Source organism: Pipistrellus kuhlii, unplaced genomic scaffold, assembly GCF_014108245.1.
Source record: "Pipistrellus kuhlii isolate mPipKuh1 unplaced genomic scaffold, mPipKuh1.p scaffold_m20_p_1, whole genome shotgun sequence".
NCBI lineage: Eukaryota > Metazoa > Chordata > Mammalia > Chiroptera > Vespertilionidae > Pipistrellus > Pipistrellus kuhlii.
Window position 1 is genome coordinate 141,049,365 of NW_023425404.1, and position 17,325 is coordinate 141,066,689.

Here is a 17,325-nt window from a genome sequence, read left to right on the forward strand (position 1 = left end):
ACTCTGCTACATTGGCTGGTTTGTTGCAAAGCTCTTCTCTTGCCAACCTTGGCAAATATTTATGGGCAAAGTGTTCTTAAAATACCTCTTTTCTTGAAAAGGAGCAGTATATTTTCTATGCGTTATTTTTTTATTTTCAAAATTTCTCCCCTTGTTGTAATTAGCTGAAAGGATCACATTGGTATTTGTAGAAATCCCTCACAACACTATTAGTCAGCTATTGCTGCCATACTGTCGCATAACAAAACCTTAGTGGCTAACAGCAACATTTTAGTATCCTCATTCATAAGCACATCGCAGGGCAACTGGTCTAGCTTTGCTTGAGACTTTCTGTATTTTCACTCTGGGACCACTGGCTACTCAGAGCATTTCTTCTTACAACAGTGCACAGGAATACAAAAGGGAAAATCAAACTGCAAATATACTTTTGTTGTTGTTGTTAATCCTCACCTGATGATCCTTTTTCATTGATTTTTAGAGAGAGTGGAAGGACGGGGTAGAGACAGACAGAGAAACATTGACGTGAGAGAGACACATTATTGGTTGCCTCCACGCACGTGCCCCAGGGCCAGGGGTCAACTGAGGCACATGCCCTTATTTGGAATAAAACCCTGGACCCTTCAGTCTACAGGCAGATGCTCTATCCATTGAGTAAAACCGACGAGGCCCAACTACAAGTATATTTTCACCCTCTGGTTGTATCACATCTGCTAGCATTACACTGGGCACCGGAAGTCACACAGCCAAGTCCTAAATCAAATGGTGAGAAAGTATACTCCAAAGCAAATTGTACAGATTTATGTCCAAAATACTTACTGTAGGGGGAAAGGAGACATGGCCAAATGAATTAAAGCAAGTCCCTTGCCCTCTTGCTTTTGCCTGAACATTATCCTTATTTGCACGCAGAGCCAAAGTGACGTTTTCTTCTCTAGCACATACTCACACGAAGATTAAATTTACCAATAAAGCAACAAATTTATCATCACCAACATAACGAATTCCCCCCCCCCTCACTAACAAATGTACTTTTACTTAGAAACGTTAACAAATGTCTCTACAAGAAGGAGAGAATAAAATAGAAAAAGAAAGAAAAAGCAGAAAAAAATTTTAAAGAGAAAAGTTATAAGGCAATTCATTTTAAATGCCTTCTGTTTCACTCTCTTTGAGAATTCTCACTTTAAATAATTTTCATTCTATTTTAGAATTCTCTCTTTTATCTCTCATGGGCCTTAGCGTTCCACATAGATTGTAAACCTTAGCATTTAACATACTTTGTCAGGAACCCAGGTAGCAGAAAGGAAAAGAGATGTGCAGCATAATTGACTTAGAGTATTTTCAAGCAGTTTCCAGCAACCGGGCCTGATCAAGCCAGGCTTTTTTTTTTTTTTTTATGTTAAAAATATATATATATATATATATATTTATTTCAATTTCCATATGCTTTAACGGTTACAGGCCATCATGATTTAAATAAAAGGGGGGAAACATTTCAGTAAGGACAGAAACCTCTTGCTTAAAGAATGAAATATAAATTGTTAATTCACTTTTAAGAAACAGAAAAAGTCCATTAACAACCTATGTAAAAAAAAAAAAAAGTTACTGTAATTATTTTTCTTTTGAAGATGGCCTGGAAAGTCATTTTCCCCCCAACCTTTCAGAATAAGCAGATAAAAAGTAATTTTCACTTTGAGACTGACTTGATGAAAGGGCATATGGTGTTCCCAAAAATGTCTGGTGAGTGAGAGCATTAAAATGACTACACTGATGGGACATATTTAATTGATTTTGATAAACCTGAAAGTTGCTATATGAATCTTGTTCAGCTGAATTGTTCTGTCCTTCAGAGCTTACATCAATAGAAGCTCTCTCTTCAGAATCAATTTGATAAGTCTTATCTTCTAATAAACTTTTTTGCACGTCAAGAGAAGACTGCAACTCAATTTGAATATTCTTATTTTGATCTGTTCCACGTGATCCTTTGGTCTCTTTCGCCAATATTTCTGAACTGCTGTACACTTCTATTTGTGAGATTTCATCCCCTGAATCCAGAGACATATCCTCTTCATCCTTTTCATCGTTTTCTAAAAGAGCTACATTTAAAAAACAAAAAGTCCTACTCTATTGAAATACACAATTTAAACTTTAAAATTACACACTACTCACACAATATAATGCGTCAGGGTCTGCAAGTCCACAATCCCTTAAATCTTGGTCTTCTGCCACAAGTTCACTTAGTCACAACACTCACACTAGGTGTGAATGTCCAGATAATCCGATGCTAAAAGCTTCTGCGAAATGTGTTCACGTTTAATGTTGGGAAATCCCAACTCCCAGCTCCAAAGGGGTTAATGTCAAAACAGCATCTGACTGCGACTCAAGATTCTCATTAGCACCAAGCAGTGGAAGGTTTTCTTCTGTGACCAAGTTGTGATAGCCCACGAGATCTTTAAAGTTTTGCATAAAAGCTGCAGCAGATGCAACTACTATTCCACTGTCTGTATAACTTGAGGGCATCTGGATATTCTTTTCTGTTAAAAAAAACAATGTGTAGTTGCTGTATATTCTGAGCCTGAAGTCTAATGAGGCAGTCCAATTCTGGAGCATTTCGAGCTTGTGAATCGCAATTGTGGTAAGACAAAATTTCAACCAGATGTTTCTTCTGATAGACATTCAGAAGCGTCAACAGACTTAGAGCTTTAGCATTCAATCTGCCCAGTTCCTTTAGTTTTTTCTGAAACTTACAGTGGACTTTCCATTGCCATTTTCCTTCTGGAGTACTAAGTTCCTCAAGGAATGTCAAAAAATTTTTAAGGTTTTCAATTGTGATAACTTCTGGATTTAGAATGGATTCATCAGAAACAATAAAACCTCCAGATATAAATAATTCATTGTATGTATGATTTTTAACATCATCCAGACTATCAACACCAGCAAAACTAACGCAGGGGAGCTTCTTTAAAGTCACCAGGCCAGGTACCTTTCAAAGGACACATGTAGTCCAAGCAGATCTCCCTTAGCTTGCTGGAGGAACTCTGAAGCAAACTGCAGGATTCTGGAAGTCACATTCCTCATTTCTCAGACACAGGAGCAAATTCATATTCTCAAGGTTGACAGGCTAGTTGGTATAAATCTAAACCCAGCTTCTCAAGCCAGGCTTTTTGAGGGTCTTCTCAACTGGGGAAGCGTGCTGAAGGGTGGTGGAGGAATAGCTTCCCAGTTGCTGCTCAGAGGCTATCGAGGCTGGAACACATTCAAGAATGTTCCCCAGCTGAAACTGGTTTGGCTCAGTGAATAGAGCATCGGCTTGTGGATTCAAGGGTCCCTGGTTCGAATCCGGTCAAGGGCATGTACCTTGGTTGCGGGTATATCCCCAGTAGGGGGTGTGTGGGAGGCAGCTGATTGATATTTCTAACTCTCTGTCCCTCTCCCTTCCTCTCTGTCAAAAGTCAATAAAATATATTTTTAAAAAAGAATGTCCCCCAGCCTAACATCATCTGAATTATACTGGGTGACATGGCTCTTCCCCTATTTGCATATCATCTTTACACAACATTTTATGGTGCAGAGTTTTTCTCCTCTGTACTTTTGTTTTTGATATACTTTTTTATTTTACTTAACCTGCCTTAAAAAAATGCTGGCTGTGGCAAATGAACAAAAGCTATGGTAAAGTTTTTCCTTCTAGATCTCCCCACAAATCCATGCCCCCACCCATTCTACCAATTCTTCACTCTCCTCCCCCAACCTCAGCCCCTTTCCCGAGGGATGGCTCCGCCCAAGTATTCCTATGGAGAAAACAGGAACTTTTCAGATGTGAATATGCAAATTTCTATTTAGACTACCTGGCAAAGATTGGTAAAAAATACAACAAATTTTAAGCTCATTGTTTGAATGAGTAGAAATCATATTAAAAACTATTAGCCAGAGCAAAACTTTGATAAGGGGACAAAGGATTTAGAACACATTAGAATGAGAGAAAAACAGTCTCAGAGGAAATAACTAATGGGGAAAAGATAAGCAGCTCTTGGTAAGATTGGCCAACATTGTTCAGTTAATTTGTATTTCTCAATTTAATTGTGAGTATTTGCAGGTCTAGGGAAAAAATTTGAAAGTATTTATACCAGCCATTAAATTTCAAGTTCATAAATCTAATTAAACAATGAAATAATTAGACTTTCTAAACTTGTAAGGAATGCTCCACCACATGTCTCTCTTTCTCCTGAAGAAATGTCCCTATGTGCAGAGCGGCTGTAAACGGAATCTTTGTGAAGTAGCAGAGCTGAATTTGAGCACAAGAATCACTAGTAGGTGTGCGACTTTGGATAAGCTACTTAATCACTCTAAGACTTTTTTTTTTTAATATTTTTAATTGATTTTTTTTTACAAAGAGGAAGGGAGAAGGATAGAGAGTTAGAAACATCAATCAGCTGCCTCTTACACGGCCCCCCCATCCTCCCCCGGGGACGTGCCTGCAACCAAGGTACATGCCCTTGACAGGAATCGAACCTGGGACCCCTCAGTCTGCAGGCCGATGCTCTCTCCACTGAGCCAAACTGGTTTCAGCAAATTACTCTAAGTCTTAATTTTCTCATCCAGGTCTAATAATGTCTGCTTTACAGACATGCCGTGTGCCTTAGAGGGTCCTCCAATGATCACTATTAAGAAATAAGCATGTTTGAATTGACAATAATTTTCTCACTTTAACTTTTTATGGAAATTATTTTCCAACACCACACATTTATAAGAAAAAAATTAGAATTCTCAATTTTATCTCTCATATCCTGCAGGGTCTCTGTTTCCCCAAGATTCCCGCCCTTTCTTTGCTTTTGAAGACAGAGGTTGGTGAGGGTTTGAGAAAGGGCAGGGCAACAGGGGTCCAGTGATTTCACTGCTGACTTTTATCACTTCCCTTGTTTTTGGTCCTGAATCTCACGGACACTTTTGTGGGTCTTGGGGCCCTGGTGTCTCATGGGTTCTTTAGGGTTATTGGGATGGCTTCTCCTCAGTGTATGTCCTCCCCACTTTCAGGAAAACTTGGGTCATAACTGACTATATGAGTTCCATCAAGTGCCGCTCTTCCACTTGCCAAATGTTTTTTGAAATGTATCTTAATGTCTCTCTCCTTTTGATTTATCCTGCTAACTGTACTTTTTGCATACTTTTACTCATTTTTAGTGGGGCTTGGAGATATTACCCTGTATTGTGACTATGTCATGCTTAAAATTTTGGAAATTTAAACAATAGGATTTAGACAAGATATGAATAATAAGAAAGAGAAAGCAATTTTTAAAATGTTAAATGAAGGTTGTATAAGAATTGTATCCTTGCCGAAACCGGTTTGGCTCAGTGGTAGAGCGTCGGTCTACGGACTGAAGGGTCCCAGGTTCGATTCCAGTCAGGGGCATGTATGTTGGTTGCGGGCACATCCCCGGTAGGGGGTGTGCAAGAGGCAGCTGGTCGATGTTTCTTTCTCATTGACGTTTCTAGCTCTCTATCTCTCTCCCTTCCTCTCTATAAAAAAATCAATAAAATATATATTTTTTTAAAGGATTGTATCCTTTTGGTTTCTGGAGATCAATCTATACATTTAATTTGAGCGTTTTCTTCATAAATTCTTAAGACAATGCAGGAAAAATCTTTTTTAAAATATATTTTTATTGATTTCAGAGATGAAGGGAGAAGGAGAGAGAGATTAAAAACATCAATGATGAGAGAGAATCATCGATTGGCTGCCTTCTGCACACCCCCTACCAGCAACCTAGGCATGTGCCCTGACTGGGAATCACACTGTGACCTCCTGGTTCATGAATTGATGCTCAACTAGGGAACCACCCCGGCAGGGCAGGAAAAAATCTTAAATACTTATTTTTTTAGAGCACATTTTCAGGAATTTTTGTTATCCTTATTCTTTGAGTTCATAAACAGAGATTAATAAATAAGATCCAGAGAATGGGAACTAAGATAAGACTACACACTCAACTGGCTTAAGTTCAAAGTTTACTTTTTGAAGTTCAAAGGGTGTTAAAAGATGCCTTTGGCTTTGATAAAAGATAAAAGATGCCTTTGATTTTTTTTTTTTTTTTAAAGAATGCAATACTTTGCATTTGTAAACCTAAAAAAGAAGAACCGTGATCAGCAGTTGAATCCTGGTAGCTCATGTGTTTTAGAGCCTTGTTCTCTTAAGCTGCATAGCTGAAGGGCACTTCTTTCTGACCTGGTGTTTTAAGACAGGAAACAAATAGAAATTTGACATGGAGAGGCAGGGGGAAAGGGAGGTGGGTAAGGCTAGCACCATATCCAATGAAATAAAAAACAAACATTTTATTTTGAACATTTACAAACATAGTATCATATGAACATGAAGTTTAAATCAATATAATATACAGTTTCATATGAATTTCTATTTATTTGCCAAAAAGAAAGCCTGTGTTTCCCAGTTGGGCTAACAAAATACTTGCAATTAGAAAATCTCCATTAAGGTAAGGTCTGCTCTCCTTGGTCTGGCCATTACAGAAGTTGAATGAGGTCACTCAATATTTCATGAACCGCTAAAACTAAAATATCAATTCATTAGAATGTACTAAGAAGTACAGATGCCAAATAAATCACAAAATTCCTAATAAATTGTCTTTCTAAGTGTTGCATCAAATCCCATGTTACACGGGCCATAGAAACCATGTTAATATTTAAGATGTATTCAATTCTTTTCAGAATGACAATCGTTAGCAAAGAGCATCCTATCTGTAATGATAAAAGTGTAATATGCAAATTGACTGAATGACTGAACAGCAGAACAACTGTCAGGACGACCTCCCAGACAACCACACTAGGACATGCACTGGCACCAGCCCAGCTGAGGTGAGTGCAATGCGATTGGTCCGCAGGTTCGCCATGGCCCCACAATCGCCCCAGAGGGAGGCTCAGGCCACCCTCTGTGGGGTGATTATTGAGGGGCTCCAGGGAAGGGGTGGGTGGTGGCAGACACGGGCAGTGCCAGACCAAGGTGGGTGCAGAAGGGGGCGGGGCCATGAGGCAGCCAGGCCAGGAGGTAGCCGGGGCTGCAAAGGCCTACCTTTGCACAAATGTCATGCATCAGGCCTCTAGTATAATAAAAGGCTAATATACAAATCAACCAAACAGCAGAACTACCTGTCAGTATAACACGCACTGACCACCAGGGGGCAGACACTCAATGCAGGAACTTCTCCCTGGTGGTCAGTGTGCTCCCACAGGGGGAAAACTGCTCAGCCAGAAGCTGGGCTCACACGGGCAAGCTCAGTGGCAGTGGTAAGCTGCCTCTATGGCAGCACTAAGGATGTCCAACTGACGGTTAGGCCTGGGGAGATGTCAGTCAGACATCTCCTGAGGGCTCCCGGACTGCAAGAGGGTGCAGGCCGGGCTGAGGGACCCCCCTGAGCTCACAAATTTTGTGCACCAGGCCTCCAGTGATCAATAAAAGGATAAGTCTTTACCAAAAGGAGCATTTCAAAGTATCTGACAGCACCTTCTATCTTTTTTTCCCTATGTTTTATTGATTTTTTTTTACAGAGAAGAACGGAGAGGGTTAGAGAGTTAGAAACATCGATGAGAGAAAAACATCAATCAGTTGCCTCCTGTACATTCCCCACTGAAATGTGCCCACAACCAAGGTACATGCCCTTGACCGGAATCGAACCTGGGACCCTCGAGTCCGCAGGCTGACGCTCTATCCACTGAGCCAAATCAATCAGGGCAGCACCTTCTATCTTAATGACAGGAACCTGAAAATTGTCTTACAAAAATTTTTTCTTTTTAAGTATTCTTACCTGACCCCAAAAGCACCTGTCATCAAAGCAAATCTTGCCCAGCCGGTTTTGCTTAGTGGATAGAGCATCGGGCTGCGGACCAAATGGCCTGAGGTTTGATTCCAGTCAAGGGAACGTACTTAGGCTGCAGGTTCCTTGCTGGCCAGGCCCTGGTCCTGGCGTGTGCAGGAGGCCATCTATGTGCTCCTCTCTCATCAGTATTTCTCTCTGTCTTCCCCTCTCTTGTCCACTCTCTCTGAAAATTAATGGGGAAAAAATATCCTCAGGTGAGGATTAAAAATAATAAAACACAAAGAGTTTCATTTTTTTTTTTAAAGGAAATCTTTATAGGAGACACCTTATAGTGCTGGTACTAGTGTTCAATACATGTTGGTTGCATGAATGTTAATCAGGCTATAATCTCATGTTAATTACTCATTTATGTGTATACTTTTCATTCCTTGATTAAACAGAAGTACTTGATGGAAGCAGGTTGTTCTTTGAAAGAAAGAAAAAATTTTGAGAGGAAATCAAATGGATTTTGAGGAAGGAAGCATATGGGCAAAGCTCAAAACCACTCTAGAAAAACAATTAACCAAAAAGCTGTGATCTCAGCACTATTGTGTCTGGCTGACGTGTTACACGGGCCATGGAAACCATGTTGATATTTAGGATGTATTCAGTTCTTTTCAGAATCACAGTTACACATATCTTTTCATTGGTGTTCACAGATGACAAATTTATTTTCTATTTTTTTATATCTTCACCAGAGGATATTTTTCCCACTGCTTTTCAGAAAGAGCGGAAGGCAGAGAGTAGGAGAGAGAAAGAGACAGAGAGGAGGGGAGAGAGAAACAATAATATGAGAGGGACACATCCACTAGTTGCTTCCCACACGCACCTCAACTGGGGGTAGGGAGTGAACCCAAAACCCAGGTGCATGCCCTTCAGTGCCAATGCTCTCACTGTTAGGGGCAGAAATATTGTAGAATATTGGGGGCCAGCTACAATTATAAGAAATATTAATCATGCTCTGTTAACCGTGATGGTTCTGTTCTGACTAGAGAAAGAAAGAAAACACATTCTAGCCTGGCTGGGAGTTGTACGCCCTGGGACATGCAGTCCATCCTCCTTCAGAGAACTGCCTGTCATTATGGAAAGATTTACAACCTCATGGCTGAAACAATCTAGTCCCAGAGGCACCCACTCTTTACAGCCCCAGCCCCTAGGGCCTGTTATCTGGTCCCGAGGCATTGAGAGGCGTCCGCCCTCTGTGACCCCTACCCCCAAGCCCGCATGACTGGTAACCTGTAATGATCCTATCCCGTCTACTTCCCCATGCCTGTAATTCCTACTTCCCCATGCAGTCTTCGTCCTTCTACCCAGCATAAGCAGCTGGCTTATAGGGAGAGACAGAGCAGATTTTTGTGGATGACCTGCTGCTCTCCCATACTGCCGGCATTATTGTAAAAAAAAAAAAAAAAAAAAAAAATGCTCATTTATGATTCAGTCCTGCCTCTGCTTAATTGGCTGAAACAGCGACAGGCAACCTGGACCTCTTGGTTGTCTGGCTACATAACCACTGAGCCACACTGGCCAGAGCAGAGATGACACTTTTTTTTTTTTTTTTTTTTAATCATTTAATCATTTAATTCCTTGAAACCTCAGGCCTACTGACAATTCTGGATCTTTTTCCCAGACGATAGTGGTTCATTCTAATTGAAGTTCATGGATCCTTATGAGCTATTGAAACTGTTTCCATCCAACAGAACGTACTGCTGCCAGAAAGCACCATTTCCAGCCTTGGTGGACTCAGTCCCAGAATTTTGGAAACAGCTGATAGTTTCTCTCCATATGGCTCTGTGGACGAAAGGTGCCACTTGCTGACCTGACAAACTCAGGGGAGGCCTGCATGGCGGTCTTGCAAACTCAGAGACCTAAAGTCACCACAAAGGATGGTCTGAAATTAAACTTTAACTAAAAGCAGTTACGGTGGGCAGTTACGTCCTAGGCCAGTATCTTCACTGACAAGGTCAACCTTTACCTTAACTGAGCCTATCTGTCATTTGGCATCTATGACAACATACCCTTGAAATGTCTGGGTAACTTGTAACTTCTCTTTTTCTGGAGCCCCTGGGACACAACCAAATGTGGTGGACACCAGGACAGATACCTCACATTCCTTCATTATCATGTCAATTGTTCCTGCAGCCACCTAAGTATGTGTCCATCATTTCACTTTTTATCCAATCCCACGGGTTTCCCACCGCTTTGCTTTTTCCCACCTCTTTAATCCATCTCCAATGGATTTCACGTAACCCATCTCTGTCCCTCCTTTGATCGCAATGTATAAATACAAATGTAACCTGCCATTCTCAGGAGCATTATCTCAATTCGTTGAGGTTCTGCTTCCTGGCATATGTTGACATTTTGGCTCAAATAAACTCTTTACAGGTTTCAATGGTTTGATTTGTGTGTGTGTGTGTGTGTGTGTGTGTATGTGTGTGTGTTTATGTTAACATAACAAAAATGTATCTTAAAGGCCAGAAAAATATTTTCTTTAGCGTAAGTTTATTCATTAGTTTCAGGATCTTTTTGTTATTTTGGTATAAATGATAATGATTTCTTCTTTGTTTAAACAATCTATTTTTTTAATCTTCTTGTTTAAGTCTGTTCTATAAAGGATTGATGCTTCATCCCGCTTCTGCAGTTCTTCTTTCGCCAGAGCTCCGTGTCTCTTACAGCAGATGTTCCTCGTGTCAGCAGAAACAAGATGTCCTTTGTTCTAAGCAATTTCCTCTTTGCATTGCAGGCCTGCCTGAAAGAATTTTGCCAGTGATCCTACATGCTTGATATGAAGGCATGCAAAACCAATTTCTAGAATAAATGGTGAAAAAACCTGCTCAGAAGAAATAATTTAGATCAGAAATGTACTTGATGTGTCTTGTCAGGCTAAAGAAAGTTACACATATATGTCAATATCAATCACTCTTGAATATTGGACCTGCTGCTTGTTGGTTTTGAGACCGTGGCAAATTAAAGCATTGAGTACCAGGTACAGGAGCAGCACAGATAGCAGGGTTTGCTATTTTTAGTGCCCTGTAGTCCTGGAATTTCTCTGATACTTTCTTATTCTTCAAAACCTTCTTTCTAGACTTCATGAGGAAAACACAGCCCTTCAGATTTAATGTATTTTCAAAATATGCAAAAAAAATACAAATACACAAATCATTTTAATAGGTACACTTCGGTTGCTTGCCTTCTTGATAACTTCTGGGAAAATGCTTTAACCTTGCCAAAAATGTCTCCTAAATTACCCTTTTGTCTCCATTACTCCAGTGCTTGTAAAAACGAAGTCCCTGCTCTGGCCGGGAATTAGCAGAGAGGATGGCCTTCCGTTGACCTGAGTGATTCGTCTTTGTTACTAGATTTGAGGACAAAACTCTGCCTTTGGACTTAGTTTTCAAGTAAAACAGCGAAATGTTTTGGAGGTGAGAGGACGGGGGCGGGGTTATGTCACTGAATAATAGAACAGAATGTGACTTCAGAGGTAATGAGGCCAACTCTCCTGTTTTCTAAAAGCTAAAACTGAGAGAGGAAACGAGGCTTTTCTGGGTCAAGATAAGGAAAGGCTGAGGTGAGATTCAATATGTGGTCCTTTCTACTACTGTGTATGTTATAGTGATACTATAACAGTAATCGATTCTGGAAAACTCTTACCAAGTTAACTTACTCTAATACTGTGTGCGGGGGGCCTGATGTGGCAGGGATCTCCCTTTTCCGCGTCCCACATGGAAAGAGAGATGAACGAACCGGTTCTAAGTGGAGGTGGCCAGGGATTGAGAAATAATAGGAATAAAGAGAGAGGACATAGAAATAGATTTCCAGCTGGGACCTGGGAGGGCTGCTGACCTCCTCTGCTGGAGAGACAGACTGATGACCTCCTGAGCCACGCAGCACATCCATTTATTCTCCAATCCAACAGGGGTTTCACAGGAAAACAAGGAGCCTGGGAGAGCCCGGGTTCCACCCACTCCTTCCTCCTGGACAAACACAAGCCAGGAACTAAGACCATCTCTGGGAGTGCAGCCCTGGGAGTGCAACTGACATGACTCCGCCAATATCCGGGGCCCAGTCAGCAAGAATCTAAAGAATGTCCAGGCGTCTTCCCATTTGGCCCTCTACACTGTTAATGTAAAAAACCCATTGAAACCTGTAAAGAACTTTTGTGAGTTTGAGCCAAACTGTCGTCATATGCCAGGAAGCAGAACCTCAACGATTTGAGATAATGCTCCTGAGAATGGTGGGTTACATTTGTATTTATACATTGCCATCAAAGGAGGGACATAGGTCGGTTACATGAAATTCATTGGTGATGGATTAAGGAGGTGGGATAAAGCAAAGCGGTGGGAAACCCGTGGGATTGGATAAAAAGTAAAGTGATGGACACATACTGAGGTGGGTGTCGGAATAATTAACGTGATAATGAAGGAGTGTGTGGTATCAGTCCTGGTGTCCACCACATTTGGCTGTGCCCCAGAGGCTCCAGAAAAAAGGGAAGTTACAAGTCAACCAGATATTTCAAGGGTATGTTATCATAGATGCGAAATGTCAGATAGGCTCAGTTAAAGTAAAGGTTGACCTTGTCAGTGAAGATACTGGCCTTGGGCGTAACTGCCCACCGTAACTGCTTTAATTTGAGAACATCCTTTGTGGTTTCTTTAGGTCTCTAGTTTTCAAGACTACCATGCAGTCCTCCCCTGAGCTTGTCAGGTCAGCATGTGGCCCCTGTCATTCACAATACTTATTTTTCCTATTCTTTATTATTATTGTTGTTGTTGTTGTTGTTGTTGTCGTCTAAAGTTTTACATTTGTCTTCTTTTTCCCCAACTGACACCCTCCCGGCCACTCCCACCCCAGGCAAGCCCCCACTGCCCCAGTGCATGTGTCCATTGGTTATGATAATATGCATGCATACAAGTCCTCTGGGTGTTCTCTAACCATCCTCCCTCCCCTACCATTTGTCTCTGGCTCTATTCTTGTTCATCAAATTATGTTGATCATTATATTCCACATATGAGTGAGATCATGTGATATTTATCTTTCTTTCTCTGGGTTATTTTGCTTAGCAAAATGCTCTTCAGTTCCATCCATGCTGTTGCAAATGGTAAAAGTTCCTTCTTTTTTATAGCGGATTTTTCCCATTCTTGACAGAAGGGTGAAAATGAACTCATGAATAAGATTCAAATGTTTGAGAATTCATACATCCAGAAATGTTTTCATGGCATGCCCGAGTCCAGTGGTCGGCAAACTGCAGCTCTCGGGCCACATGCTGCTTGCAAGTCACGGTTTGGCGCTCAGTTGACTAATGACTTTGCCGACCACTGCCTTGGTGAGTTACATAACTGCATTCAAGGACATGCACACCATTTGCGATGTTACTTTGTGGGAATTAAATGAGACAATGTATGGCAAGCACTTTGCTCAACGCGTGGCCCATAGGAAGCAGTTAGCAAATATGAGCTAATTCATACTATAATTACTTGCTTACATCTGGGAGTCCTCTTTCAGCCAAAGAGCTGGGCAGAAAACATTTCCTCACAATTTTGGAGATAATTAGTGTATCCTTCTTCACAGCATTTGGGGAGTCCAAAAAATAAAAATAAAAAATAGCATGGTCACCATGGAAATCTGGGGAAACAAAGACACTAAAGATTTGCAAATGCATTTCAATTCCCTAAATAGGTTGGAAGCAGAAAGAGACACACATTCCATTTCCTGCCTTGTCCATCCAGTTTAAATACTTTCTCGCTCTGGTATCTCAAAAAGCTGAGTTTAACCGTGAAGCCCTTTGAAGAAAGCTCTGTGGGCTTCTCCCAGAGACTTCCTTCTTTCTCTCGCAGCAGAGCAGCTAGACAAAGCGGCAGTGGGCTTGTCTGAACACTTCCCCTTTACCGAAGGAAACAAACAAAGAGGAACTACATGTGGGTTGTTTTTTAAAATATATTTCTTTTTCCATTATTAAAGAAATAGGCCATCATCACTAATATTTATCAAGCAGAAACCACCTGCCAAGCAATGCACTGAGTGCCATAGTTTGTCCAACCAAAATTCCTGGGAAGTTTACCTAATTTCCCCATATCTCTCTTTCCTCATCCATAAGATGGGGATTAAAAATGATTCAGGGAAGAGCAAGAAGATTTTTAAAAATATATTTTATTGATTTTTTACAGAGAAGAAGGGAGAAAGATAGAGAGTTGGAAACACTGCTGAGAGAACCATCGATCAGCTGCCTCCTGCACACCTCCCACCGAGGATGTGGCTGCAACCAAGGTACATGGCTTTGACCGGGTTTGAACCTGGGACCCCCCAGGTCGATGCTGTATCCACTGAGCCAGACCCAGTAGGGCAAGAAGATTTTTTTTTTTTTAATGTAACTTAAAACTCAATGAAAGTTAAAAAAAAAAAAAAAGTGTTACCATTGTATAGCTCCCAATCCATTTGCACCTGATAGTGACTTACTGAATCTACTTGGCAGGTAAGGGGCTGTCATTATGTCTTTGTAATTACACTTTGACAGATAATTACACTATTTCCATTTCGCATGTTTACAATACGTGGTGTGCACACATTTTATAAAGTTTAAAATATGTGGAAATAGGAAATACTGCATGGCTGATTGGATGCTGCTGCTGACTGGGAGTAAAATTTTCTGAAAGTTGCAAGCGGCCTGTCACTCAATGCTTCATGGACAAGCTATGAGCCCCGTGGTGCACTGGATCTTTTCACTGAGCCATCCTACTAGTCTAACTGCAATTAATTCCTGCACTAAGGAATAAGAAAATGCATTTAAAAAACAGTACACACTTGTTACTAACCAGTATAAAGATTATCAACAAGCTGCCTTAGCTGGTTTTGCTCAGTGGATAGAGCATCGACCTGCAGACTGAAGAGTCCCAGGTTCGATTCCAGCCAAGAACACATGCCCAGGTTGTGGACTTGATCCCCAGTGCAGGGTATGCAGGAGGTAGCTGATCAATGATTCTCTCTCATCGTTCATGTTTCTATCTCTCTATCCCTCTCCCTTCCTCTCTGAAATCAGTAAAGAAATATATATATATAATAGGATCCTCGGCTCACCACCTTCTCCCGGAACCTCCCAGCACCTCATCCTTCACCTGCTGCATAAATATATATATATATATATATATATATATATATATATATATATATATGTAATTTTTTTTTTTTTAAGGATTACCAACAAGCTATATCAGAATATCCCATTCCAGGATTACTTTAAACAATATGACTCTTTGGAGAAGTGAGTATAAGTACAATATTCTAGCAGCTAGGAGACTTTGTAAAAATTGAATTGTGGGGAAATACACATTGAGACCATTCATTGATTAAATATGTATTAATGTCGACAATGTGCTCTGCACTCCCCCGCCCCAAATCTGAGGACACATAGTAAACTAAACAATGAACATGCTACGGGGCAGACAAGCAAAAGACGCTGTGCTGTCAGGCACTGCATGAAGGAACATGCAGCAGGTGAAGGATGAGGTGCTGGGAGGTTCCGGGAGAAGGTGGTGAGCCGAGGATCCTCCCAACACCCTACTGACTTGAAGAAGCCAACCACGTGCACATCTGTAAAGAGGGTTTCCTCACACCAACATTTGCTCATTCTCCAGGAGCCCGTGTGTGAGACTTTAAAAGTAAATGGACATCGTTAGCAATAGGCGCACAGCACACCGTTATATTTGACTTTAGTGCCTGTATGCAAATCTCTCTTTGGTATACACAGAGATCCTATAAAATGCCACCAACAGAGAGGTCTTTGCAGGCTTGAACTGATTGGCAGGCATATTTCATCTAAGAAATGAAGAAGGAGACTTAGGTGGAAGTAAGTCACTTCTTCTCTCATTGGTTTGTGACCCTGAGCTGCTCATCATATAAACCCAAATGTCAGTCACAGAGGAGGGTGAGAAAGAATCTAGAGACTCCACAGAGACTCGGCACAAGTAAGTGATATGATCGACCTTCTCTAAGATAAGAAACGAGATACCTTTTACTGTTGAAGGTTTTAGTTTTATTACTGTCATATTCTCTTTGTGGTGGAGTGACTATCTTTTCTCACCACTTCACTTGCTCACAGCCTCTCTGTGTCAGTGGCTGAGTGGAAATCAAAAGGCAATTTCTAAGAGAAATACAGGTACTGGGTGGTTTTAGAAGATTTTTAAAAGATCCTGCAAGTGGATTTTAACATAGAAAATACTGTCAGTACCCCAGGGGAAAAGCTTGTCCTAGTTCCAGGTTTGTGAATTGTTCCAGATTTTTCCCAAGTGATGTTTTCAGTGTGTGAAGCAGTAGAGAAGGTAACCGTTTTCCTTTTCTTTTTCTTTCTTTCTTTCTTTCTTTCTTTCTTTCTTTCTTTCTTTTCTTTCTTTCTTTCTTTCTTTCTTTTCTTCTTTCTTTCTTTCTTTTCTTTCTTCTTTCTTTCTTTCTTCTTTCTTTCTTCCTTCCTTTCTTCCTTCCTTCCTTCCTTCCTTCCTTCCTTCCTTCCTTCCTTCCTTCCTTCCTTCCTTCCTTCCTTCCTTCCTTCCTTCCTTTCTTTCTTTATTTCTTTTTTATTTTAAAGGTGTAGGGGTTTTATTCTTCCCTATCCCCATGTAAAATAGGTATTATTTTTATTAGGAAGAAGGAAGATGGACATGCGTGGGCAACGTTGCTGTGGCTCTGTCGGAAGGAATTAGCGTTAATACTGAAACCTTCTCAGCATAGTGACTAGCACACGGGGAGTGCTCAGTACCTGTTGGCCATGATGATGACAGGTCTTTCCCCCAGGGCCAGATGGGGCAAGAGAGGCGACTGAGGCAGTCAGAGCACACAGTGCAAGGGGCAGTTAGTCTCGGGGTTGGGCACATGCTGACCCTGCACCTGTTGGAGACTGAGTACCTCCCTAGAAGGAAGGGCCTCTCTCAGGCAAGAAAAAAAACGTTCAGGTATTTTATTTATTACTAGAGGCCTGATGCACGAAATTTGTGCAAGGGGATTGGCCCCTCCCTCCCCCACCACCACAGCTGCTGCCTCTGCCTCAGCCTCTGCCACTGCAACTTTATCCAGAAGGTTGTCTGGAATTACATCAGGTCTAATTAGCATATTATGTTTTTATTATTATAGATGTTTTCTATCACTTTAAGGCTCATTTTATTGAAGTGTCCCCGTGTTTTGCCAAGAATTGAATTCTATCATCAATTGGTTTCATACATCCTTTAAGGCATTTGCCTCAGGCCAGAAATTGGAACTCACAGTTCCCAAAGCATATTTTAATTATTCCTCGTGATTTGGATTTCATGTGAGGCAAGTGTTTAAAATGATTGTTTAGTTGGTCTTTGATAGGAAAATAGATGTCTTGTCTTGCTAATTAAAAATTAAACATCTGGTATTTGATTCAAATCCATAACTTACTCAGTTAACAAAAATTTTTATATTTTTCTTTTGTCCCACAATTTAACTCCAACCTGGCAACTTTTCCAGA

At 40.9% G+C, this 17,325-nt stretch overlaps 2 protein-coding genes across 2 annotated transcripts in view; one reads left to right on the forward strand and one right to left on the reverse strand.

The window, feature by feature from the left end:
* Positions 1 to 1,393: 1,393 nt before the first annotated feature.
* Positions 1,394 to 2,980, reverse strand: LOC118722503 (protein TASOR-like; the record flags this gene model as incomplete). Its single annotated transcript, XM_036444056.2, is given in 3 exon segments — positions 1,394 to 2,090; positions 2,364 to 2,538; positions 2,540 to 2,980. Coding segments are annotated over 3 exon segments (1,071 nt in total), but the record flags the coding sequence as incomplete, so codon positions are not given.
* Positions 2,981 to 15,661: 12,681 nt separating this feature from the next.
* Positions 15,662 to 17,325, forward strand: part of HPGDS (hematopoietic prostaglandin D synthase) — a 31,868-nt gene continuing 30,204 nt past the window's right edge. The window contains exon 1 of the mRNA XM_036411390.2: positions 15,662 to 15,808. The gene's annotated coding sequence lies outside the window, so the exon portion shown is untranslated. The remainder of the gene's footprint in view (positions 15,809 to 17,325) is intronic.